Here is a 24464-nt window from a genome sequence, read left to right as displayed (position 1 = left end):
CAGCTGGTGTCTGTGACAGCTGATCTGAGCGTGATTTCTGGCTCACATTTAGGACGTCAAACTACTGCCATTTCTTCAAAACCAAACATGATATCGGCAAAATTTCTTCACCATCAAGCCAGAAAGGCCTTAAAGAACACAGACATAAGTTTTTGTGGTCCTAGCTTCTAAAATGTGGTAATAGGAGCGAGTTAAAAACAGGTGCACTTTCGAAAATCCTGGAAAATCCTCCTCCCGATTAACATTGGAGTAAATGGAGCAGTTGAGAGCTACTCTTGTCGGTAAGGGGCAGATAAATCAAAAACCGTAAATCCTACGGATAAAGTAGACACATTGGGAGAAAGAAGACAAGTGTGGCTACAACTCTGTGAAAAATCACAGTTCTACTGTGTAAATTGTGGCTGGGGTCGTGAGAGAGAGAGAGAATTTCTGAGAGGTTTTTTTGAGTCTCCGCACTCTGTCAATTAGCTCTGCACGAACATTCCGCAATACACACCCATTATAAATCCTGAATTTTTCCAAAATAACTCACCATCTTTAAAGGGTCACCGTTCAAAAACGAAACATCGTAGGAAAAAAAAAGTAAGTTCAAATACAACTTAAATAGACAAGACCCGTGCCTACATTTTAAAGTTTGAATGGTGTTTCTAGGTGAACGTAGGCCAGAGCAGGAGATGTTTGAAAAACGTTGCAGATTTGCGAGTTTTTTTTCCTCGTCCCATTCATTCCAGATGGGAAATTTGTCGCAGTTTTTTGCGTCTTACAACGCGAAAAATTAATATTCTGGAGATAAAAATAATAGCATAGCGAGTCCGACCGAGCCGCACGTTTTGATGTATTTTTTGTTTGTGTGCGCTCAAAGCTGCGGGGCAAGAAAGAAACCGAACAGTGCACAGCCCACAATGGACACCTCTATAGCTTTGCTATAGAGGTGTCCATAGTGGGCTTTGCGTGCACAGCCCACTAATAAAGGCGGCGTGTTTGTGACGTCAGACGGTGACGCAGCAGAAAAGAGGCCGACAGCAGGATACTTCACTGGCAATGGGAAAAGAGACTTCCAGTCGCTGGGTGGGACAGACGTACTGTTGCAGGTCTCTGCTCGCTCATCGTCAGACGTGTGGGTTTGTGTTCAACATTTTCATGCAGCTCCTCTAATAACTGGACACTGGTGAGTCACTGATGTCTGTGACTCAGTGATGACTCACTGTGTCAACTTTGACCTCAGACTGTTATGTACGAACAGGAAGTGGAAACGCTCGAGGTCACAACATCTAGTCTGACACAAAAACGTTAAGATGCAGATTTTATCAGAAAGAAGGGCTCATGGGAGAAAAGTGATCGGCCAATCAGCAGCGAGATGCCAAACCAAATTTAGCAGCAGAGCCTGGAGCTCTGCATTATTCAGACACAATGACCCATAAAGAGTGATTCAGAGGACGAGTCTGACGATGGATCAGCAGCCCGACTCTCTATCATCACGCTGGGAGATATTACCTTTGTTTTCTGTCTCCTTTTGATTCTGTGAAACATTTCAAGGTGAGGAAAGCGACGAGATGGAAACAGAAGAGTCCGTCTGGTTAAATGAGCACCTAAAACCCGTGAGCCTTCAGCTCGTCTCACACGTATCAGAACAACATCTCACCTTTGATGCTTCGTCAGCCCGACAAGTAAAGATGAGCTGCTCAGAATATAAGCTAACTCAGTCTGTTGAGCAACAGCAGACAGAACTGTAATGTCAGAAAGGTAAAAGCAGCACAGGTGTCAAATCTGAAAGCCAGAGGGAGATCATGTCTGCGTGTTACTCCACTAATCTCTGCAGCTCGTCGATACATTCACTGCTCGCGTCTGCTTCAGCAGCTCACAGACTGTATGTGTTCTACAACAATGCCCTTTACTCACACATGAAGCTATAAATAGCACCTGTAGTAGAGGTGGGCACACAGCAGCTCGACGCCCAATCGGCTCCTGCAACAGAAATATTTGGTTTTCCCAGCATTTAAAGGGAACCTGAAGAGTCCAAACCTGGCTGCTACTTGTTTTATAGGTTCAGGCCTTATCACAGCTAACCCTTATGAACACCTGAGTCACACAGCAGATCGAGGCAACTCTTCTGTTCTGTGAGCTTAAATCACTGTTTTTCTGAATGGAGTCTGGTGTGTGTGCAGAGAGCGATGTAACGTCTGTGTGTGGTTAAAACAATCATCTTCCTCTGTAACAAAAAGGTCTATCTCTGTCTGTGATGTTGTCACACACTTAGAATAACAATCTGAGCCTGTCAGTGGAAACAACAAGAACTTTTAGTGGACGACCTTTGACCGGGTACATTAGCCCCCGAGGATTACTTTGCAGCAATCCTCTGGAGCAGTCCCAAAACTTTTTGTGGTTATTTGGAGTCTCGTTGTGGGCCGACGAGCTCCGACAGAAAGCAGCTTTCTCCTCATAGAACACTGAACTACAGCGTGAACGTTACAGAGCTTACAATGAAACATGTGGCAAAGAACAGGAGAGAGACTCAACACCTGCTTACACCTGCAGGCACACGCTCAGTTTACAGACGTGTCAGACATGATATCTGAAACAATGCTAACATGCTAGTTCACACAGAGACTGTTACAACATGGTTTTAAAAGGGAAATGTGTTAGTGTGCAGGAGGCCTCGGTCCCCATGGATCAAACTAATCAGGACGCTCTGACGGGGGCTGGAGGTGTGTGTGTGTGTGTGTGTGTGTGTGTGTGTGTGTGTGTGTGTGTGTGTGTGTGTGTGGTGGAGGGGGGTGCCTCCAAACAGAGGGATTAAGGAGCAAACATGGCGTCTCAGCAGGGCGTCGGGGACGACACAGATCAGACAGAGTGAGACATCCTGGCATGAGATTAACATCGTGATGGAGCCACCAGCGCACAGACGCTCTTCATATGTAACAGCACAGCAGAAGAGAAGAGGTGAAAGATTTCATCCACTTGTTCAGCAGATCCACAGAAACCATCAGCAACACGTGAAGGTCCAACAATGACTTCATCACGTTCAACAGTATCTGGACTCATGTGTCCCACGTCACAGAGCAAAGAACTCACTCACTTATTTCATGTGCAGATTAACTGTTGCACAGCTAAGTGAGAGTCACACACGTGGTGAATCGATCGATCGATCATGATGATGGATTTCTTGTCTGAGTCGTCTTTGATCCGCTTTCAGCCGCGAGCATCTGAAGATGTTTTGTGTCTGTTGTCAGAAAGCTACAGCTCGGACAGTGAAGGTGTGGACATTATAGTTTTTAATATTTTCTTTGATAAACTGAGAAAAGAAATGATCAATATCTGCAGCCCATCGTTTGTGTCAAAGCTCTGATCTGGTGAGAGATCCTGTTTAACGTGTGAAAAGCAGCATGTGAGTGTGTGTTGTATAACATGAAGCCTGAGGCGTAGCTGTGATGATGAGGCTGAAAGTGCTGCGCCCGGTGCTCAGCTCCATCATGTGTCTGTTGCATCACCGTCGTTCCGTCTGTCATAAAAACTCTTGCTTGTGCGTCCCCAGAAAGCCGCGTCGAACAAAAACAGAACCGCAGCAGAGAGACGGATAAAGACGTCCGGGGACAAACGGATGCCTGATGTCAAACGCTCGCTGCATTCGAGTGCAGTCATGTGTTTGGATCGTAACTACATTTCCCTAATGGGAGCCCGGAGGGAGGCAGGGGCAGGACGGGAAGGTCCTCTGTATTTTACCCAGAGACCCCTGCATCGTGGGCGACACAGTCGGCGTGGCAGTGGAGGTATTTTTAGCGCCGTCGCTCACAGGTCATCAGATGAGCTCAATTACATCAAATGAAGAGAGGCCTCGCAGGAAGTTTGTGCGCATGCTTTAGGTCCGTCTGTGGAAGTCTTTGCAGCGTGCATCAAAAAGATTGTTTATGACCTTTAGGAGCAAGACAGAGAGGAGGGAAGTAGTTACAGCACGCTTCCCTCCTCCTCACTGTATTAAGTGACATCGTCGTTGTCTCTGCAGAGAGCGACTCCAACGAATGCACATCTCAAAACGGAAAGATTAAACGATGTGGACATTTTATAAAGCAGTGAGCGAGTTAAGAGCCTCCCTGCTCTGAGGCAGATGTGTGCACATGCAGAGGGTTTCACTGAGCAGCTCGTGTGCGTTGGTATTTAGCTTGTTAATGCACATAAATCCCTCTGACAGCAGCGCGATGACACTGAGCCCCTGAATGAGCCACTCCAACACATCTCACATCTCTGACATTTCTCCTGCATCAATATTCCCCCGGCTGCTTCCTCCGCAGACCGATCGATGAGCTCGTCCAGCCGACCGCATCCTCTGGGTTTTAACGACCACCAGGACCCGCTCGGGGACGCTCTTATCTCGTTAATCTCATTCTGCGGACGAGAGCGGCGCATGCACGAGGACTCTGATGTGATGCACTGATACAGGAACGTTTCAGGCCACGCAGGATAAGTGTAGTGCTGTTGAAGTCACATCTCTGTATCTGTAGTGTTTACCTTTAATTTATTTTCAGCTACATTTCAAGAATAACGAATGATTGTCGCTCACTGACTGCAGATCATTTTATGTACCAGACTCCCAGGAAGTTTCTGATTGGACTCATGTGCCAAATATGTTACAGAGAATCATCTCAAACTGCAGCTTGCAAAACAACTAATGGAACCTTCTGGAACCTTTGACGTGCAGAAGACATCCTCCAACTTCACAATTCATCCTGTTTCAGGAGTTCAGGGTTTCATGTGTTCCTAAAATTCATCCACCCGTCTCGGTCCGGTCAGTGTGTCTGCAGGCCTCCACCTCTAATCTGACAGTAAGTAGAGCCAGCACGGATCTATATAACCCAGCGGAGGCAGATTAAAGGAAGCAGCAAGAGCTGATAATCCCAGTCAGATCCCAGTCAGCACCTGGTTAACCCCCAAGTCTAACTGGTTTCACATCAGCTGGTGACAGTGAGTGACATCTGACCTCAGTGTGACCCGAGGATCCGGCTCAACATGCTGCTGTGTGACTGACCTGCAGAAAACAAGACGTAATCCCCTCCCTGTTGTTCTGTTATTTATCTTTATTGACTTTGTTTAAACGTGTGTTTAAGAAAGAACCAGTGAAGGCCCGGGATCCCAAACTGCTCCGGTGGAGCTGCAACAGATCCAAAACGTCCCAAGTTACATGTTGGGACATAAAAAGTTGGATTAAAATCCTCCAATAAAAAGGTTTATTTTGATCCCACAGCAGACACCGTTTATCATCAAAGTATAAAAACTTTTAGTGAATTAAGAGTCTTTGTTTTCTGGACTAAAGAAGCAATCTGAAAACAAATGGTCCAACGTTTGTTTAGACATTTCAATCAATGAATGGTGAATATCTTGCACAGATTAATCAATAATAAATATGGCTGAGGTGTTCACATGTTCGTGAGGCTAAGTAAAGAAAGAGCCAATCAGCAAGCTGCTTCATGAGGCGGTTAGAGAGCGCTGACTGTTGCTTATTTATCTTAGAAAACACTTTGGCAGCGTTTGACATTCAGCCGGTTCACCTGTGAGACTGCAGGTACACCTGCAACAGGCTGCGTGCACACTGCAGGTTCGACAGAAGCTCAGAGCACGAGCATCCTGATTTCTGAGCCGACGTAACGCAGATTTATGGAACCCTGTGTTCACGCTCTGTTGCATCACATCAGCACATCGTCAGCTCCGATGAACGCCGTTCAGACGCCGTGTTGAGCTTCAAATGTGGGTCATATTGTGGATAATGATCACTGTATTTACATGTCGCTAATCCTGTAAACCACCCTGCTGCACGGGCACATCATCAGTCTGTGATGCTGCCTGTACTGAGCGCGCTCACTGATCAGCCTGACGATGACTCATGCTCCACCTCGTACATTAGGACTAATGAAAGAACGCCTGCAGGAAACAAGTGATTGTGGGTAAAAACACTTTATAGAGAGAGGACATTGAGCGGGGGGGGGGAGATGGGGCTTATTATGGACAAAAGGTGCAGAGACGTCTGAAGAGCGGCGTGCTGTCACTGCTGTTACATAACGTTTCAAAGCCTCCCGACTCTGTTACGACTGTTATTATTGTTCTAACTGTTATTAGCGGACGTCACTCAGCCGCTGCGTTACATAATCGCCCTGACGGAGGATCCGCCTCCGGCTACGATCTGACACAGTAATGAGGCGGCTGCAGCATGAAGGGAAAGTTCCAGGCAATAAACAAACAATACCTCTGACTCACACACTCACACACACGATCCTGAAACCTGCATCATCATACACCTGCAGCCTGCAGACCCATGACAAGGTGTCCACAGTAAAACTCTTCCATCAGTGTGGAGGTGACGAGTGGAACCGGCCCGTGCTGCATCTTTAAACATCGTTTGTTGGAGTTCTTTTCACTTCCTGGAAGCACCTTCACTACAGGTGATCTCAGAGCGAGCTGGACCACAAACCCTTCACTCCTCCTCGTCCCTGCACGAGACGGCAGAGCCGGCTGAAACGTGAGCCTGAGCGTTCTGTGGGTACGAACTGACGAATGAGAGAGGATACACACAGGCTGCAGGCTGAGCAAACACACTGAGAGGCTAACTGGGTCACATGGTGCGTTCACTGACTGTAGGCTGCAGAAATAAGACAAAAGCAGCCCAGACAAAGGCTGCAGAGGAAAGAGAGAGGTCTGTGTCACAGGAGCTCTGACACAGGCTGCAGAGATTAAAGGAGGCGTGCCGGACTCTAATATAATCTCCTGAGATCTGCTTTCTCCTCACGGGACTCACATTTCTCCTCCGACACGACACAGCAGCAATCAAACTCCAGAACATTCTGTCTCACCTGCCGCTTGGATCAGACTCTGGATCTGATGCTACAACGACTGAAGGATTATGTGACGCTGCAGAGTTTTGTGTCAGCACTCAGAAAGATGACAAACAGGACGGATCTGAGTATAGAGAATAAATCAGGCCAAGTTAGGCCAAGACACAAATAACGCTGTTTCGAGAAATGGTCAAACCAAACCCCATTTAAAAAACCAGCATTTTAAAGTCGTTCTGTTGACCTGACAGTTCAGACGTGCTAAAAACCAGCATCCTGATGTCGTTCTCTCAGCATCCTTTCCGCCTGTTTATTGTCATTAAATCTCAGGAACATCTGTTTGTTCCGGGCTCCTGGCGCTGCAGTAAGACAGATTAATTCAGCTAACAGCTCATCAAACTGGGCACTGCTCAGCTCGAGTAGCTGGAAGCAGCAGGAAAGTTCATCCAGACTCAGTTCCTGGAGGAGGAGGGGAGATTAACCGAGCAAATCCAGCTGATGTTATGAGCACAGACACGGCAGCACTTTGTTTTCAGACGTATCTGGAGGGGCAAATAATTGCGGGTTGTGTTCAACCGACACCAATAAAGCCAGATGATCGTGTGGTGAAACTTCTACGAGGCAGAAATTCATCGGGCCTCGGGCCTGAACACAGCAGTGATTTTATAAAGATGAAAACATGCGAATGAAACACTTTCAGCGCACGCTTTACAAAGAGAGGGGAACCTCCTGCTCATAGCTCCTTTGTCACAGCTGGAAACAGAAACAGAAAGAGATCCGAGCGATGACATCAAAACAAATCAGAGAAACAGACTCCGTTTGGATCTTCATGTTGACACAAACGTCTTCACTTCTTGTAGTTTGGTGCTGGGGTTAATTACCTGATTTAGCGCCTCTGAGTGTGTAAAAGTCTCTGTGGAAAAACCTGTTTGTTAAAAGAAAACAACAAACCTGGGCCATGTTTCCTTCTGCTGGAGAACTAAGTGTCACAGCAGTAAATCTGGACGCTTTCTGTTCATGCATCTCGCAGGCCCGGTGCAGAAAATGGGTCAGTGTCACCTGGCTGGCATGGCATCCATTCATCCTCACACACACACCTCACATGCAAATGAGGTCCCAGAGTGTGTGTGCAGATGTGAGTCACGGCGCTGTAACCAGGCCGAGTCTCTGATTAATAAGAAGACTCCGACTCCGTCTGGTTTGAGCAGCAGGAGTTCGTCTCAGAAGAATCGACAAGTTTCTTACAAAACAACAACACAAACACGCCGAGAGGACGGTGGCCGGTGCAGCTGAGGGCTTGCATAACATGACATGAGTGTGAGCGACACGTCCAGATGTGCGCTGAGAGGCAGAGGATGACAGTGCTGCTGCTGCTGCTGCTGTTCTGGGTTATTTCCAGCATGAAAGCAGGCTGAGTGAGTCACCGTGTGCCTCTGAATCCAGGGAAAATGGAAATGAGCAAAGTAGCAGCGAGTCACTGCTCTGACTATTGTGCTGTGAGCTCACAGACGCGATGACACCTCGACTGGTCCTAATGGACACTTTGATTCAATTTAAACTGTTCTTTTGTGCTCACATCCATTATTAACCCTCAAACACACTCGTGTATGCTACTACAGCTCCCCTAAACCAAACCTCATTCATTTTAGCCCAGATTTATAGATATCTGAACAATCACGCTGCACCCAAACTGCCAGCATTCTCTTTGTATCAACACAAATTTGTATCTGACACACTGAAAGACACGAGAAGCACTGATGACATGTACTGGGCGGTAAAGTCAGAAACCCTGTTAAAAAAGCAGCAAAGTTTAACCTTAAATAAAAGTGTGTAAACAGGGTGAAGTTCTGCAGAGTACGAGATGTGCCCTTCAAGTCAAAGCTGTCACAGGCTTGTTCTCTATCAGAACATCACAAGGTCCGGCTGGCTGGACACGTGCACATCAGAGCACAGGTTGTTTACTACACACAGATGTTCCCAAACAAAGTCGAGCATCACAAACGGAGCGGCGTCCAGTTTGGGTCGAAAACAGACAGATCCGTCCAAACAGTCAGGTACGACACAAACACAGGGTTTCAGAGCAGACGTGCCAACAGTGAAACCACTCCGCCTTCACTGTAAAACATACTGCGTCACACAAAGGTAGAAAATATGACTTCTTATTCAGAGACACTAAAGATATCTGAAAAACAGACGCCTGAATCGATCAATAAATCAACACTGCAGCACACGTGCAGCCTCAGAAGGCTGTAACATACCCCTGTGTTATTATTAGACCGTATCATTAAGTGATACAGTCCTCACAACAATGGACATATACAACAACTGTTTCTATCTGAAATATATAAAATATGACGAAGCAGCCGTGAAACTTCTCCCAACACACACGCCATAATGTGTACATAACATAAAACTGTTATCATTTCATGGAAACCAGACTCCTGTTCACCTGCTGCCAAGACTCAGCATGTCCCATAATCCCAGCGATCATCTACTCCATCATTTCTCATGTAATAGGAGGGATTATTTTACTCTTAAGAAAATGACTGCATGAATCAGGGAATCAAACCAGCAGCTACGACAGTGCTGGAGAACTTTCAATCATGACATGGCAAAGGTTCAAAAAGGTTCCTGTTAGATGGAAGATGACCAGAACAGGACAAGAAACGTGTCATGAATAAAACTGGACCTGGATATTGATGCTAGAATCAGAAAATATATAAAGTATTCAGTAAAACAACAGCCCTGTGAGTGTTTGTGCTTTTTGTTCCCTTAGTTCTGACTTCAGGCTTTCCTTTAACCAATTTCATCCTCTGGAAGAATTAAATCAACTGTTGACATCTCTCACCAGCAGAACCACAACATTTCACGAGGAATTTGCCACATTTAACAGACCATAACAGGCCTTTGATTTGGTGGCTTTAAGCACTTTCATATGTAATCCACAGCTGGATTAGCCGGGGTTGTCACCCTGTTTGAAAGGTATTTTGACACATTGATAAGCAGCACCCCCCTCCTCATTATCCTACCTTCAATCGCGATGACATGCTCCCGGATCTGGTTCTGCAGCAGCGGCTCCTCCACCCGCTCCAGCAGCTCGTAGATGGAGTAGATGTTGGGGTGGACGGACTCGAACCTCTGGATCTCGGACCGGATGGCGGCCGAGTTGGCCAGATGCTGCTGGTAGTTCATCACTGCAACAATTCCTTCAGTGGATCCCGAAATGAAGATGATCAGACGGGGTATTTGTGGAGGTGAGGACCGATAAGAAGGTGAAAGCTGTGACCTCCAGGAGCTCAGGGAAGCCTCAAATCATGCTTTCTCCTCTGAACCAAGATGGAATTAACACATATATTTATCTTCAGGTATATTATTAGCTCGAATTACTAAGTGGGGAGAGTCTTCTCTGCCTTAAAGACAGTTTATCCTCCTCTACATCCCTGGAAATGTTAATGAAGTGATGTTTCCAGCGCTGGTGTCTGCAGGAGGCGGTCAGTCTGCTGCTACTGGCCGGTGGAAGCAGCTGTTCCCCGGGGCGTCCCGGTTCCCAATCCCGGTGCGGTGACAGATGTGCGGCAGGCGGAGCAATGCTTCCCCATATCCTCACAGGCCGTGAAAGATTAAAATGACACTTCCACCGCTTTAGCTGGATTTAAATGAGCTTTTGCAGTCACTTACAGTCATAAAAATAGGATAAAAAACGGCCTTGTTGCTAGGCGGCTAGGTTAGCCGGCTAAAGCTAACTAGCTGTAGCTCCAAGCCGGGGGGAAAAGGGAAAACTCACCGTTTTTCAGACGTTAAAGTCCGCTTTACACAACGACTGAACGGGGAATTGACGCCTCAAAGAGGGGACAGAAGCAGCCATTTAAAAAATATAAAGTAAAAAAGCAGCTGGTGGCAGAGTGGCTGCTTGACAAACAGTTCGTGCTGGGGTAGTTAGGATGCCTGTTCCCGTCCGTCCGTCCGTTGTTTTGTCTCCACTCCGGGACCAGCTGCGCTCAATAACGTATTCAACTATCCAACATGCGCGAGCCCAGCGGAGCTCGTGCGCCACCGAAATTAGTCCAGGTGTTGCTAAGATACACGTATTTTACAGGTAGGTCCCGCACGCGGCGCCCAAACACTCAGCCGTTCCCCCTTCCCGTGCTGTGAGGTCCATCCCGGGTACACTGGAGCCACAGTATCCCAGCCGGGAACGTCATTACCCTTCAATGTGTTTCCTCCCCGAGGGGTCAAGTCACAGCGACGGAACAGGACGGGATCCGGTTATGATTTCAAAATAAAATCCCTTTGTAGCCCTGTTATAATAAGTAGATAGCGAAAAGGTTTTTGTTTTTACTCCTCGGTTAATGTTAAGTATTAATTAATTAATATCAGAGGTTTAACATGTGTAAATATTATATTTTATTTTTGTGTTAAATGTTTTGTTTTGTTAAATATGAAACGGTTTACGTCTAAGGACACAAAGACACATTTTTAAAATACATTCTTATAATAAGTGATATCAACATGACATCAACATATGGCCTTGACAGCTGTGCTAACTGTGTTGCTGTCGGGCATGAGGTGCAGTTAAAAGCTTTGGGAACACACAATAATATAAAGTGACTGTAAATCATAACTTTCATTTATGTAGACATTTCAAAGACAGATTTAAAGCCTTCCCCACATGCAAGCATCACAACTCACCGCATATTATATAAACTTACACTGTAGAGCTTTTCTTGTATACACTGTGGTGATGTGTTTATATAAGATGATCTTATATTCATTTGAATTAGCTGTGTGTCTATTGATCTGTTGTATGTGTCTGTAAACTCGACCAATAAAGCTCATTTTGATTCAGGAAAACAAAACAATAAACAAGCCCATAAGGTCATTCTCAGCTCTTGTTTTCTATCCATAATGCATCTGTAGAATAAATTAAAACACCAAACTATTTCAGTTTATTCTAAATGTTCAGTATAAAGACTGAATTCAACAGAACAACATGAATACGAGTGGTTTTATTTCAGTATCTCAGACCTCAAAGTAGCATATAAAAGTCAGTTATTTATTTACATTTCATCGTTCTGCTGATTTATAAACATCTTTAGTTTTCATTGTGCTACTGATTTATTTAATATGTATTTGCGACACATATAATACTTTTATTTTGAAGATTCAATCTCCCGAGTTCCGGTTTTCTCTCGTTATCCACCACTAGCTTGACGGAGCAGCATTCAAGAAGACCCTTGTTGCGTTCAGGCTGCGCAAAAACATCGATGAACAAAAACTTCCCACATTTCTTCCCGATTATATTTACAATTCACTTTCAGTAATGGTGCCCTTTCAAAATAAAACAGCATTGCGCTGACTGACAAAATATCACCCAACAGAGAGAGAACAATGTAAAGCTACACATTTCAGAGTTTATTTGAAAAGAAGGAGTCCTGATCCTTCAAAATAAAGCACAGACAGTAGTACTGCGTGGTATTTGTACCCAACATGCAAATACCTCGTTCATAGTGTCTTTGAAAGCTCTGCTCCGGCAGTCTGCTCCGGCAGTCTGCTCCGGCCTCACTGTGTTAAAGCTGGAACTTTCTCTCCATCCAGCAGTAAATAGTGCACAATGCCGCTCCTCTTCTTCCCACTGCTCGCTGCCTGGATGCAGCACTCGTGTTCCCCCAACATGAAGTGCGTCTCTGTGCCGTTGTCCACAAACTCTCCCTGCAGGACAAAAGTGGAGTTGATCGTGAGGAGAAATATGAAGCTTTATAAATCTCAGCCTTTTATACACAGAGTTTAACTGTCTTTAAATGCTTTCAATCTTATTTTGAAAGAAACTCTTCAAAGGGTTAAACACCTGTTTCAGTGTCTGTTTTAACACATGTGCAACATTAACCTTTCACAGATGTTTGTGGCCGTTAATGTCTGTGGGACCCTGAGAGTCTGTATTTTAAGTTTTCATGGTTTTATTCAACTTTCATAACACGTTATGTTTATTCAAGCTACGTCAGCTGAGTGACACTTCCTTCCTGTTACCTTGAACAAAATAAAACGTCGTACATCTCAGCGTTGTTAGGCATTGTAATAAGACATGTTGCACATTATACCTGTAAATCAGTTTGGGGGCTCGAGGTGAGTCTGAGTGATTCTCACCTGTGTCTCCATTTTCTGCCCGTTACACCAAACATCCATGGTGTCCTTCTCTGATGAAGAAGAAAACATTTTAAGTGCTTCACACCGACTGCCTTGTTGTGCCTCTGATAAGGTAAGTATGAACACCTGAATATTTAAACCCTGCACAGAGGTTTAGAGCGGCAGCAGGCTGATGTTTCCTAAAATAACTGCTCCGCTCTCACCCTGAGCAGATTACGCTTCAGTGGGTCACCTGCGCTCCCTCCTGCAAACACAGCAAACACTGCGCCGTGCTGCCGTTACATAATCAACCTGAGGCAGGGAAACGTTGGAGTCTCACCCAGGACCACCCGGCAGTCCTCCCCGTCCACTTTGAGCAGCCAGGTTTTGGTGACCTTGGCCCTGTTGTCGGTGAACTTCTGCAGACTCTTGCCGTCCACCTCCAGCGTGTACTCGTAGGCGAAGCCGCTGATCGCCTCGATGAAGATGGTGGCTTTAATGTTGGAGCTTCCCACAGTGAACGCTTCCTGTCCGACCAGCTTAAACATCCAGTCCTTCCTGATCACTTCCTGTGGAGGGAACATGCCGCCTGCTGTCACGTAGATAAGGCCAACACCTGCTACACAACAGTGATTATTTATATGTGCTTTAAACCTGACGGGGAGAACTCAAAGTCTAAACACCTGCTCTGTTTTTGGGCCGTTTGATTTACTGTTTAATATTATTACAGATGAACTGATGACATCTTTTAAAAGCCTGGATGGAGAATAAACTCGTCAGAAGGTCTGCAGTGAACAGTACAGTTCTTTCTACAACGTGGTGACGTGTAGATATAATCAAACACACTAACAGAGGATTCTTTGAAGCCCCGGACGATTGCTTTTCATTTGATCACTTAAAGACGGACGAAACCTTCACAGTAAACCTGAGACAGGCTGGATGAGCACCAAACACCAGGCAGAGTTTACTGTGAGAACTTTGAAAGGAGAGTATTCTGTGTTCTTCCTGAGAGGTCACGTCTGATGTCATGTTTGTACAGGTAATTTCGAGTTAGCTTAGCTTAGCATGAAGACCTGGGAAACAGCAAGCCTGGCTCTTCCCAAAGGCCACATAACGCAGCGGTCAGCATCTCTGCGGATCTCAGATTAACGAGTTGCATCTTGTTTGTGTAATCCGTACAGTGGATTATGTCATCTACGTTAACCTGCGCTAACCAGCTGGAGCTTTATATCAACCAACTTCTCACCCAACACAAGAGAGAACATACATCAAGTATTTCCCAGAGAGCTTTGCTGTTTGAGAATCACAGCTCCGTGACGCTGACTGATTAACGACATGAACACAACGTCACACATGAGGAGAAGGACACGAGATATGTGACAGCAGCTGGAGGCCTGTAGAGGAGCCGCTCCTGTTCTTAGCAACAACTGTGACGTACTTTAACTTTACTGGAGTTTATCCATCAGAACATTTCACAAACATCAGCTGTTAAAATGTGAGGCAGAGCAGTCGATCAGCTCGCTCTCCTCTGGCTCCCTGTCAGGTGCAGAGTCTAACATTCGACCCCGCCCGGCCTGAGCCACATATTCGGCCTGACATCGTGCGGTGGGGGCGTTCTGGTCGTTCCAGAGTCCAGGCTTAAATCTTAAGGTGACTTTAACATCCGGGCCCCTCGGCTTTAAAAAGACCTGCCGGAAGAGATTAGGCCGCGAGGTCACGACTACTTTATATCACTTTAATTAGAGCCAGAGTTTAAGGCTTGATGAGACAGGATTCATATGAACACAAAGTCATTCTTTAAAGTCTTCCAGCTTTCACTTCATCTCGACTGTATTTCTGTGATCGTGCTTTTGAAGGCCTTTGTGGATGTTTGCGGTGTTCTGTCTTTCTCATTTAAATAAAACACCCTGAACTCTGTTCGACCTTCGTATCCTTCTAGCAGTCAGGTGCTTTTTACACAGAGACCTGACAGTTATCAACAAGTCTGACCTGGAAGTGTTTCAAAGAGAAGTGTCGTATCTTTCACTAAACTTCACGTTCTCACAGCTGATGTTTCAGCTCTGCTCTGTTTGTCTTCGAGTCAGAGCTCCGTGTTTAAATAAAGTTATCATTATAATCATTTTGCTGACAGTAGCTTCTTCACTGAGCCGTCCTGTAAACCTGTAATGTGACTGTCACGTTTAAAGCTCCACGCTCGGCTGTGTTGGTGCTCCAGCAGCAGACGTCCCAACAAACACCCTCGCTTCGCCTCGCACACAGAGGCCTAACAGCTGAAACAGTGACATCTCACCTGTCCGTTGACGTGAACTATTCGTTTCCCCGTGGTGGTGCCATGAGCAAACTCGATCACGTACACGCCGTCGCTGAGCGCCACCTCCCACACGGCCACCACATCTCCGGTCAGCATCTTGGAAGCGCCCGGCGATCCGGGAATCACACAGTCATCTCCTCAGAGCTGCACGGCGGCTGAAGAGGTCATGGTACGGAGCCGATGGCGGCTCGAGGCTCCGCTGGTCCAAGTGTCAGCTCAGCAGCAGGTGCATTACGTTAAGAGGCTTACAGCCGGGAGCTCGCTCTATACTGTTAGGCAATTAGGACAAGCTCTGCTGTTACCTGGGCGGTTACAGGCAGCAGGGCACGGGCACCGGAGCCCGCTGTGGACCAGTAGGTTTACGCTCGGGGGATTACCTCTGACCTCACCTTTGGTGGCAAAGGTGAGAGGGACGAGGAAGACAAAGGAAACGTTTAATAAGGACATCAAGACAGACACAACAAGATCCACTTAATCAAAGGAGAGAAGGACCCGCTGATTAGTTAGACTGGAAACAATCGATCACACTGTGATCCAGCTCAGCCAACAGAAGCAGGATGAACAACATTAATATGATGATAGAATATGAACCAGAGTTCTGCTGCAGGTTACCTGTGTTTACCTGTGTTCCCTCTGTGTCTGAAGCGTCCAGCAGGAGTCTCTGTTTCCCTCTGTGTGTGTGTGTGTGTGTGTGTGTGTGTGTGTGTGTGTGTGTGTGTGTGTGTGTGTGTGTGTGTGTGCAGGCAGCGGCTCCCTCGGCCCCGCGGCTCTCCTGCAGTGATTCACACAAAGCGTCTTTGTGTTGTTGTTCGCAGAGACACTGGACGGTTTCATGAGCCTCAGATCTGAGCTGCAGCCAAAACACGCAACAAGAAGCTCTCAGTGAGTCACATCACGGCAGAGGGAAGGAAGTTATTATCAACCGAGCCGAACACGTCCATCACACTCTGACTCAGCCCAACTTCTAACTGGAGCACTCAGCACAGACTCACTCATGAGGGACGGAGCAGACTGAGGGGCGAACATGAAACATAACTGAGCTGAGCTCAAAGCTGGAGTCGCTCCGAGTGTCGTTTCTGCACAGGAAGGATCTGAACCTGTAATCCCTTTAAAGGTCATTCAAGTCACATTTATTATAGCTGTTTTTCATACGCTTCTTCCACCCAAATAATTACATCATCTTTCTCTTAATATATTAAGAACAGCTACAGAATAATTATAACTTCTGATTCTGCAGTGATATTTATTCTGTAGCTGTTCTTCATCAGCTCCGTCCACCTCTAACATGAAGTTTATTTATGAACACTTCATGTTTATGTCACTAAGTTGTTCTAACACATTCTCATGTTAATATAATTTTCTTTACCATTTTAATTAATAATAAAGTATTTTTTTCATTGTTTTTTTTATTTTATCTCATTTAATTTATGAGATTTTTACAGTTTTTTTTAAAGAAGTAATTTAGATTTCTAGATTATAATTTTGGTTTCATATTATTTGATCTAAATGTAATTTTCTGATTGAAACATATTTTATATCTTTTCTTGATTTGATTTAAACCCTGTTTATATGTTTAATCAGGATATTCTAGAATGATGATTTGTATGTGTACAGTAACTCACCTGTGTGTTGATTTTTCATTGAAACTTCTGAATGAGACGTTTCTGCCTCCCTGAACTCAAACAGTGTTTCGTTAGTGTGCATGAAGCCTGATGAATATACTCACAGCAGCACCTTCATAACATGAAAGCCGGAGAGCAGCGTGAAATAAAGGAAGAACAAGTGAAGAGCAGGAGGGAGATAAGCCGCCGCTGCTGGTCGGACGAGTTGGACCTGACTCACACTGCAGTCTGGATCATTTCGTAACATCGTCTGATAGAGATCACCTCGCGCTGCTGCAACACAACAACAGGATTAAAGGATTAATCACACGTTTGACACAGTAAAGACTTCCTCTGCACACAAACAGCCCTCAGGAGGTCAAAGGTGAAACTCCTGAAACAGCCGAAGCAAGTTCTGTCATAAAAATATAATTTAATACAAAATAAATTATTAACTTGTGTAAAAAAGTGTAAAGATTGTGTTTGTCTGAAATCAAATCAGAATATTTTCAACTGAAGGAAAAGTTTCACTCCGAAGACAAACGTCAAGTTTGACAAAATAAAACTGATCAAAACATCAAACATGAACTCGGTCAGTTTCGCTTCATTAACATGTTTCATTAAAGAGTTTAAAGAAAAGAGGCAGCAAATGTTTGTGTCTCTGTTCGTGCATCATCGAGTAACTCTTCCTAACACGAGTCTGTGGCGACACCTGGTGGCCAAACACGATATTGCAGCGTTATTGTTTCACAGCTGATTCTTTTATTTTGAAGGTTTTCTGGTAAAAATCAATAATTTGAAGACATTTTTCATCAGATGTGAACTCAAGCTGCATTTAAACATTAGATATATAATGATTCATGACAACATTCCACATTTATCTTTGTCATAACACTGTTCCTTTTCTTTAATAAGTATTTATTCATACTGCTCTTTACAAAATCACACACCCATCAAGTTACAGCCATCAAACAAATCGAGCTGTCCGTCCTTTTATTACGACACGAGGACGTTTCTGTGGGATTAAAGAGAACCAACAAACAAATTACACCAAAGATAAAGGTCAAAGGATGTAAATAAAGTCCCTTTTATTAACTCGATTATAAATTATACGTGTTGCTCAGGGAAGTGATGGATAAAGCTTTGGCACAAAGGAGTGTCTGGAAGTGTAAAAATCATCCATCAGGAATGTGTGAAAAGACTCAAAACAGACGCAGCAAAGGGCTCATGGAGAAACGCACCACTTGACTTGTTCGGCCTCCAATTTACAGGAAGGAGACGATTTAAGGCACAAAGCTGGGGGACACCTGGAGCGGGGGGCATTTCTGGGGTTACAGGGGGAAGTGAGGATTGTCAAAAGATTCACAACAGCGCAGGAAAAGAAAGAGAAGGAGGCGCAGCGTGAGGCCAAAACTGTACGGACACCACAGTGCTCTCTCTCTGGTGTGGAACAGTCTGACCTGAGCCTCGTCCCAAACCTCTGGGATGAACTAGAAGAACTGCGTTGGACCTCACTGATGCTCTGCAGCAGGTCCAACGTCTGCAGACTGAAACCAGGAGAGTGGACATGAACGAGCGAGGTGTCCGCACACTTTTGGCCACACGGAGTGCTCCCAGTCTGTACATAAAGAGGAAGCAGAAGCAGGAAAGCACCAGGAGAACTTTAAAACACACAACAGAAGTGAGATTCTTTAAACACATGGAGTAACTGGATTCTTTAAGGTTTCATACATGTCCGGCTGTAAAAACAAAACGCTTGAATGGATTTGCAGGTGAGACATGGGAGTGTCAGGTGTGTCCCTCCACGGGCTGACGGAGTGACGTAGAGTAACTTTGCAGCAGTCAGGCAGGCAGGCAGGCAGGTGTGAAGCTGCTGCCTGTGTGGATCAGTCCGTCTGACTGCTGGTTCTTTTGGCACGTCGTCACCTCGGCTGTGACCTCGGGGGTTAAAGTATGCAGCAGTGCTTTTTCTTCTTCTTGCCGCTCGGCCCGTTTTTGTCTTTGCTCTCCGCCATTTTCTTCTTGCGGACCTCCCGCATGAGGTCAAAAAACACCTGCAGGACACAAGAGACACCGTCTTTCATTGGCTCATGGAGCTGCTTCTATTTCACCCTGCAGTTCAAAGGTATAGCAGGACACATTTGGGCATTACATAGTCTGAGAGTTAATAATGTGACAGTCAGAATGAGCTAAAACACTGACCACTAAGAGACGCAGTAACAGATAAGAGAAGCAAACAGCAGCCGCCACAGAAACATGCAGGATTAAGAGTTTAACTTGCTGACTACGTCCACATCAAAGAGCCTGTCAGAAGGAACGACTGAAGCTTCTGTCTTTAACTAACTTTTGCGAGTTCAGACGGACATGCTGCATTCTTTCTCTCTACACAAGATGCTCTGTAACTCCCTCTGCAGCCCGTCGTCCTGCCGCCCTGAGCTCTGGTTAAATGTGTTTTTTGTACCTTGTCCACGTTGGCTCTCGTCTTGGCCGAGGTCTCCACGTACTGAACCCCCCACTCGCCCGCCTTCGCCGTGGCTTCTTCTGCAGAAACCTGCCGCCGCTCCTCCAGGTCCGACTTGTTTCCCACCACCAGGAGCGGGATCGCCTCCTCCTCCTTCACCCGCAGGATCTGCTCCCTGACACAGGAAACACACGACGTTTACCACTACCTCTCACTTCTCTGTCACACAACACGACCAGGACATATCGCTCAGGTGAAGAACGTTTAAAAGGTGGCATCATATTTAATACATCCTTGTTAGCGGGCTGCCAAAGTAGAAGAGAAGTTATGATATCAGACGTTGAAGGCCTTCCATCAAGCACACAACAAAGACCTGCAGGAGAACGCTGCATGAAAAGGATCGAATGCCACACAGTGCCTCCTCGTTAAGTCATAAAGTTCGTCTCTGCTCGTCCGACATGAATGTTTGCACTTTCAGCCTCTTTACACCTTCATGGACTTTATTCACCTGTTTATGAGACGCTTCTCATTTTATTACGACCTGAATCAGAGGTGGACGTTTATGAGCTGCAGCAGCGAGTGCCGCCAGCTGTCATGTGTTCACATGGTTTTCACAGGTGATATAAAGCTCTGCAGATCGTTCACTCACCTGAACTCGGACGTGGCGGTGAAGGACTCGTGCTCTGTGATGGAGAACACCAGCAGGAAGCCCTCTCCGCTCCTGAAGTAGTTGTCTCTGATGGCGGCGTAGTCCTCCTGACCCGCCGTGTCCAGGATGTCGATCTGAACGTCCTCGCCGTCCAGCACCACCTTCTTCCTGTAGCTGTCGGCCTTGGTGGGCTCGTAGTCCTCCACAAACTGTGACAGAAATTAGTCAATGAAGCCTTTATTGCTCCTTAAGGTCACAGAAAGATGATAAAACAGCAGGATGCAGCAAGGGTTTATGGGAGATGTAGTGCTTAGGACTCACCTCGTCGTACATGAACTGCAGGGTGAGGGCAGACTTCCCCACTCCTCCGCTGCCCACCATGATCACCTTATGGAGAGCCAGAGAGGTCTGGTTCTTGTTCTTGCCGGAGGCCATGACTCTGGTCTAAGTCCAGCGGCTCACAGCTTCGCCCGACTACTGAAGACCAGCAGAGACCGGCAGAGACAGTCAGAGACCAGCAGAGACCGGCAGAGACCGGCAGAGACCGGCAGAGACCGGCAGAGACAGGCAGAGACCGGCAGAGACCGGCAGAGACAGGCAGAGACCAGCAGAGACAGGCAGAGACCAGCAGAGACAGGCAGAGACAGGCAGAGACCGGCAGAGACAGGCAGAGACAGGCAGAGACCGGCAGAGACCAGCAGAGACAGGCAGAGACCAGCAGAGACCGGCAGAGACAGGCAGAGACAGGCAGAGACCAGCAGAGACAGGCAGAGACCAGCAGAGACAGGCAGAGACCAGCAGAGACAGGCAGAGACAGGCAGAGACCAGCAGAGACAGGCAGAGACCGGCAGAGACAGGCAGAGACCGGCAGAGACCGGCAGAGACAGGCAGAGACCGGCAGAGACCAGCAGAGACAGGCAGAGACAGGCAGAGACCGGCAGAGACCGGCAGAGACAGGCACAGGATGGATGATACAGGATTAAACACATGCATGCCTGATTTGACAGCAGTTGACAGAAAACAAAAGCCTGATGCTAACTGATCTACAAACATACAGATCCAAGAGTACAAAACCCTGAAAGATAGTTTGATGTAAATGTTGATAAGAATTTAAAATGTTTATTTATAAACAAATATGTTGCCAACTATTCATTTGATCATTAGTGATGCTTTACTAACTTAATGACTTCCCGTTGTGATTAAACACTAATTAAAGTTGACAGTTGTATGACGACTTTAACACTAATGTTGCTCAGAAAACAAATGACTGTGTTAAAAACTCTTTGCAATAATCTGTACAAAGGACAGAAAGCTGGAGAGCTAGTGTTGCACAAAACCTGCAGCACTGTAGGTTGAAAACGTTGATTTTCTTTACATGTAGACGGTTAGAAGAGTGTGGGAACTCCTCAGAGACAGAGGTAAGTGATGATTACAAGTTTATGTTTTGCTGAAAGTTTTAGGGTCACTGTGTTTAGGGTCCACTGAGGCTGCATGTTCACAGGTCCCTGATGTTGGTATTACACCCCTGAGCCTGCAGCCATGTTGGAGTGTTCAGATGAAGGGCCTCCTGATAAAGAGCCACTGTAAATACACTGCTGTGATGTACATGGAAAACCCCACTCATCAGTGACCTTTCACAGGTTGGCTTTAATGCGGGCTACAGCCTGCAAGGACACTTACATGAGGGCTAAACAGCACAGAAACAAGAAGTCAGCACAGATTCAGGACAAAATCAAGTACAGAGGGAACTTTGAGTAACCTTAGCTGCAAATACAAATAGTAAATGAACAATCTGTCTGTCAGCGCTAAAAGAGGAACTATAATTCATCCTGTCAACACGCAGCTTCAGCTTCCTCTCTGTATTAACCAGCTGACAGCTGGAAACGACTTTCTACCAGACACTAAACAGCCACTTTAGCTCTTCCCGGTTCCCGCCTTCTGTCTAAAACCCGCCTATGATTGGTTGAACGCGTGAGGAGAACTCCCCTTTGGCGGTTGCTATTGGCTGCTCGGAGTGCCTCTCTCTACACTGATAGCTAGCTACTGAGACAGTGAAAGATAACGCTTTCGTTCTTCTCTAGTGAAAAACACTTTCAAAGCTTGTAAAAGATAACGATACGAAAGCTACAACAACACAGAAAAGGTCACAAAACTCACCTGCTAACGTTTTTCCTGTAGTTCGCGGAGAAATCCGCCATACACGGACACACACTCAACTTTCACAACTTGACCAGGAGACTCTCTGCCCCACCTTGTACCCGGACTCAACAAAGACTGTCTATGTTGAGAGGAGGAGACACTCTGTAGCTGTTAAGCGGCGAGGAACAGCTAACTTACGGTGCTAGCATAGCCGTAACCGAGACGACGGATATAGCGAGTTCCTAAAAAACCGCCACTAACGACACTTACGTACAATTTCTTGGTTTAAAAAATCCCCAAGATGTAATGAAGATATCTGTTTTAAAATAAAGTTCTTATCTATTTTTGTTTTTAATACAACTCGACGAAACCGAGAAACAGACACCGAGTGATACCTCCTCCTTTTTTCCTTATCTCAGGACGAGGCAGATAATATTAACAGGAAGTGACGTCACGGAATTCCTTGTATTCTTTCTTAAACATTTATGTATTTATTTCGCTTTTTATACATTTATTTCTATATTTACTTATTTAAGCTTATACTCCACCAACTTATTTACTCGAAACTATTTTTAAAAATAATAATATTTTATTTTATTTTATTTAATTTATGCCTCTGTAAAGAAAGGAACCATGAAGTTGAAACTCTTCTATAAACCTAAATCACTTTAAATGCTTTTTAATCGATGAAAATTGAATGTTTTGTGACTACGTGCGCACATCTCCAGGCATTATTTCATCCTACAATGTTACGTTTTTTTTCCTTCTTCGCCTGTTTATGGTTCAAACTTTTTACACATTCCCTTTAATGTTTTCTTGTTACCTATTGTTGTATTTCGTGTATTTCAGAAGAGGGGGAAGCTCACCTGCAGCTGCAACACGTACATGTAGTTCCAGTATTTGGAACAAAGATGGCGCTGTTTCATCACTTTACACATTAATGATCAAACAGAGGAGCTCTCTGACTGAAAGCGATAAAATGACGTGAAACAACTGACATTGAACTTCTCTGAGTTTGTCTTTGAAGTTGACTTAAAGTAAAAAATTAATAAATAAAACATGTTTTGTCTTTCAGCATAATTTCCTTCAAATTAAGGCTGACATATTTGATACCTTTGGAATTTTTACAAACTCAGATTTTCTGGATTTGGAGAAAAAAACTCACCAGAAAGAGTCAAACTGATGTCATAAAAAACAGGGTCATATGAGGGGAGGAACACACTGACCTGTTTCTACACTTCATGTTGTTCTGACTTATGATAATCTCCACCTGAAAGGTCAAAGGTCACCCCCGCTCCGTCTCTTCCTACAGCTGCTGCAGCTCGTGTTGTGACGAGCTGATTTGGTTTTGGAGTTTTTACTAACAAATGTTGTTGTCCGGACGTCCTGCCATGTCGGCTCAAACTGGAGACTCGGCGATCGGGCCGAGCTGTTGCGGATCAGGTGGAATTTGACTACAGAGGCTCCGGCTGTTTGCATATTCCGACGGCATCTTGAGGTTTATAAGAAGCTAAAATATGAAAGTGATTGAAATAAATCACCAAAATCAGCATGAACATTAAATCAAAGTGAATTTAAAAGAGAGTAAGCATAAAATACATTTACAAACAGTAAGATTTAAGGTTTATTCTTACATGAGTAACTCAGGCACCCACATGAGATGATGTAAGTTTTTAGGAGGTAGTTATGTTTGTTTCTGTGTGACGGATATCTCACTACTGCAAAGGAATATTTGCTGTTTTAAAAGTCTGTGTGGGCTGCATGTGGATGACACACGAAACAACAACTGCCACTACTCCATGATCCAGAGAGAGGTGTGAAGTGAAGGTAAAACATGAGACAAAATGCAACATGGACCAGCTGAGGATAAAGTGAGGGGTTCAGCCTGTGTTAGGGGCAACTCAGATCCTCTGCTAGCTTGTTTTTAAATTGAATCAACCAAACCTCATTCATTTTTTGGCACATTTTAGGTATCATGGAGAGTTTGATCTTTTTTGAATATTAAACTTTTCACTCATCAACATTTATCTTCACTCTGCATATTCATATTTGACACAAAAACAATTAAACCAGGATGTCACATCAGAATACAGTGAGCTGCACTGTGAGCAGCTTTATGTAAGAGTTTCAGCTCCTACAAGAACAGAACACTGATCTGATCCTCTTTACCTTTAAGAACATGTTTTAATATTCACGCTTCTTTCACTACAAAGTATCTAAATACTTGAACTTACAGATATCAGAACTTTTGATATGATGAGAACTGTTTGTGATGCTGCACGATTGTTCTGAATAAAGTGCAGCCTCTTGGAGTGAACACATTCATAACTCCGCCATAAGTCGCTGCCTGTGTGTTGTGCAGCGCAAC

The 24464-nt window shown here is 45.2% G+C and overlaps 3 protein-coding genes across 5 annotated transcripts in view; all 3 read right to left on the bottom strand.

Moving 5' to 3' along the window:
- The window catches only part of agap1 (ArfGAP with GTPase domain, ankyrin repeat and PH domain 1), a 147016-nt gene extending 136497 nt beyond the window's left edge, over nt 1–10519 (bottom strand). Inside the window, exon 1 of the mRNA XM_069675053.1 lies at nt 9845–10519. Coding sequence (XP_069531154.1) covers nt 9845–10007 — 163 coding nt within the window. The 5' untranslated portion in view covers nt 10008–10519. The remainder of the gene's footprint in view (nt 1–9844) is intronic.
- Nucleotides 10520–11821: 1302 nt separating this feature from the next.
- On the bottom strand, nt 11822–15944 carry LOC138603614 (fas apoptotic inhibitory molecule 1-like). 2 transcript variants are annotated; one of them, XM_069675484.1, is made up of 5 exons: nt 15859–15944; nt 15226–15635; nt 13276–13504; nt 12957–13006; nt 11822–12524 (listed from the first exon to the last, which is right to left on the bottom strand). In XM_069675484.1, exons 2-5 carry the CDS (start codon nt 15340–15342, stop codon nt 12375–12377), a joined length of 546 nt encoding a protein of 181 aa, XP_069531585.1. In that variant the 5' UTR covers nt 15343–15635; nt 15859–15944; the 3' UTR covers nt 11822–12374. The 2 variants fall into 2 exon arrangements, with proteins under 2 accessions (XP_069531585.1, XP_069531584.1); XM_069675483.1 differs by having other exon boundaries at nt 15226–15867.
- A 1642-nt stretch (nt 15945–17586) lies between these two features.
- On the bottom strand, nt 17587–22475 carry LOC138603335 (ras-related protein Ral-B-like). Of its 2 annotated transcripts, none has more exons than XM_069675046.1 (5): nt 22115–22475; nt 20279–20431; nt 19958–20166; nt 19309–19483; nt 17587–18901 (listed from the first exon to the last, which is right to left on the bottom strand). In XM_069675046.1, exons 2-5 carry the CDS (start codon nt 20390–20392, stop codon nt 18794–18796), a joined length of 606 nt encoding a protein of 201 aa, XP_069531147.1. In that variant the 5' UTR covers nt 20393–20431; nt 22115–22475; the 3' UTR covers nt 17587–18793. The 2 variants fall into 2 exon arrangements, with proteins under 2 accessions (XP_069531147.1, XP_069531146.1); XM_069675045.1 differs by having other exon boundaries at nt 20279–20434; nt 22115–22474.
- Between the last annotated feature and the right edge of the window lie 1989 nt (nt 22476–24464).

Source organism: Semicossyphus pulcher, unplaced genomic scaffold (assembly GCF_022749685.1).
Source record: "Semicossyphus pulcher isolate SPU_LCO1_2020_fin unplaced genomic scaffold, fSemPul1.0.p SCAF_24, whole genome shotgun sequence".
NCBI lineage: Eukaryota > Metazoa > Chordata > Actinopteri > Labriformes > Labridae > Semicossyphus > Semicossyphus pulcher.
Note: the sequence above shows the minus strand (reverse complement) of the source record. Positions and strands in the feature narration are given on the sequence as shown.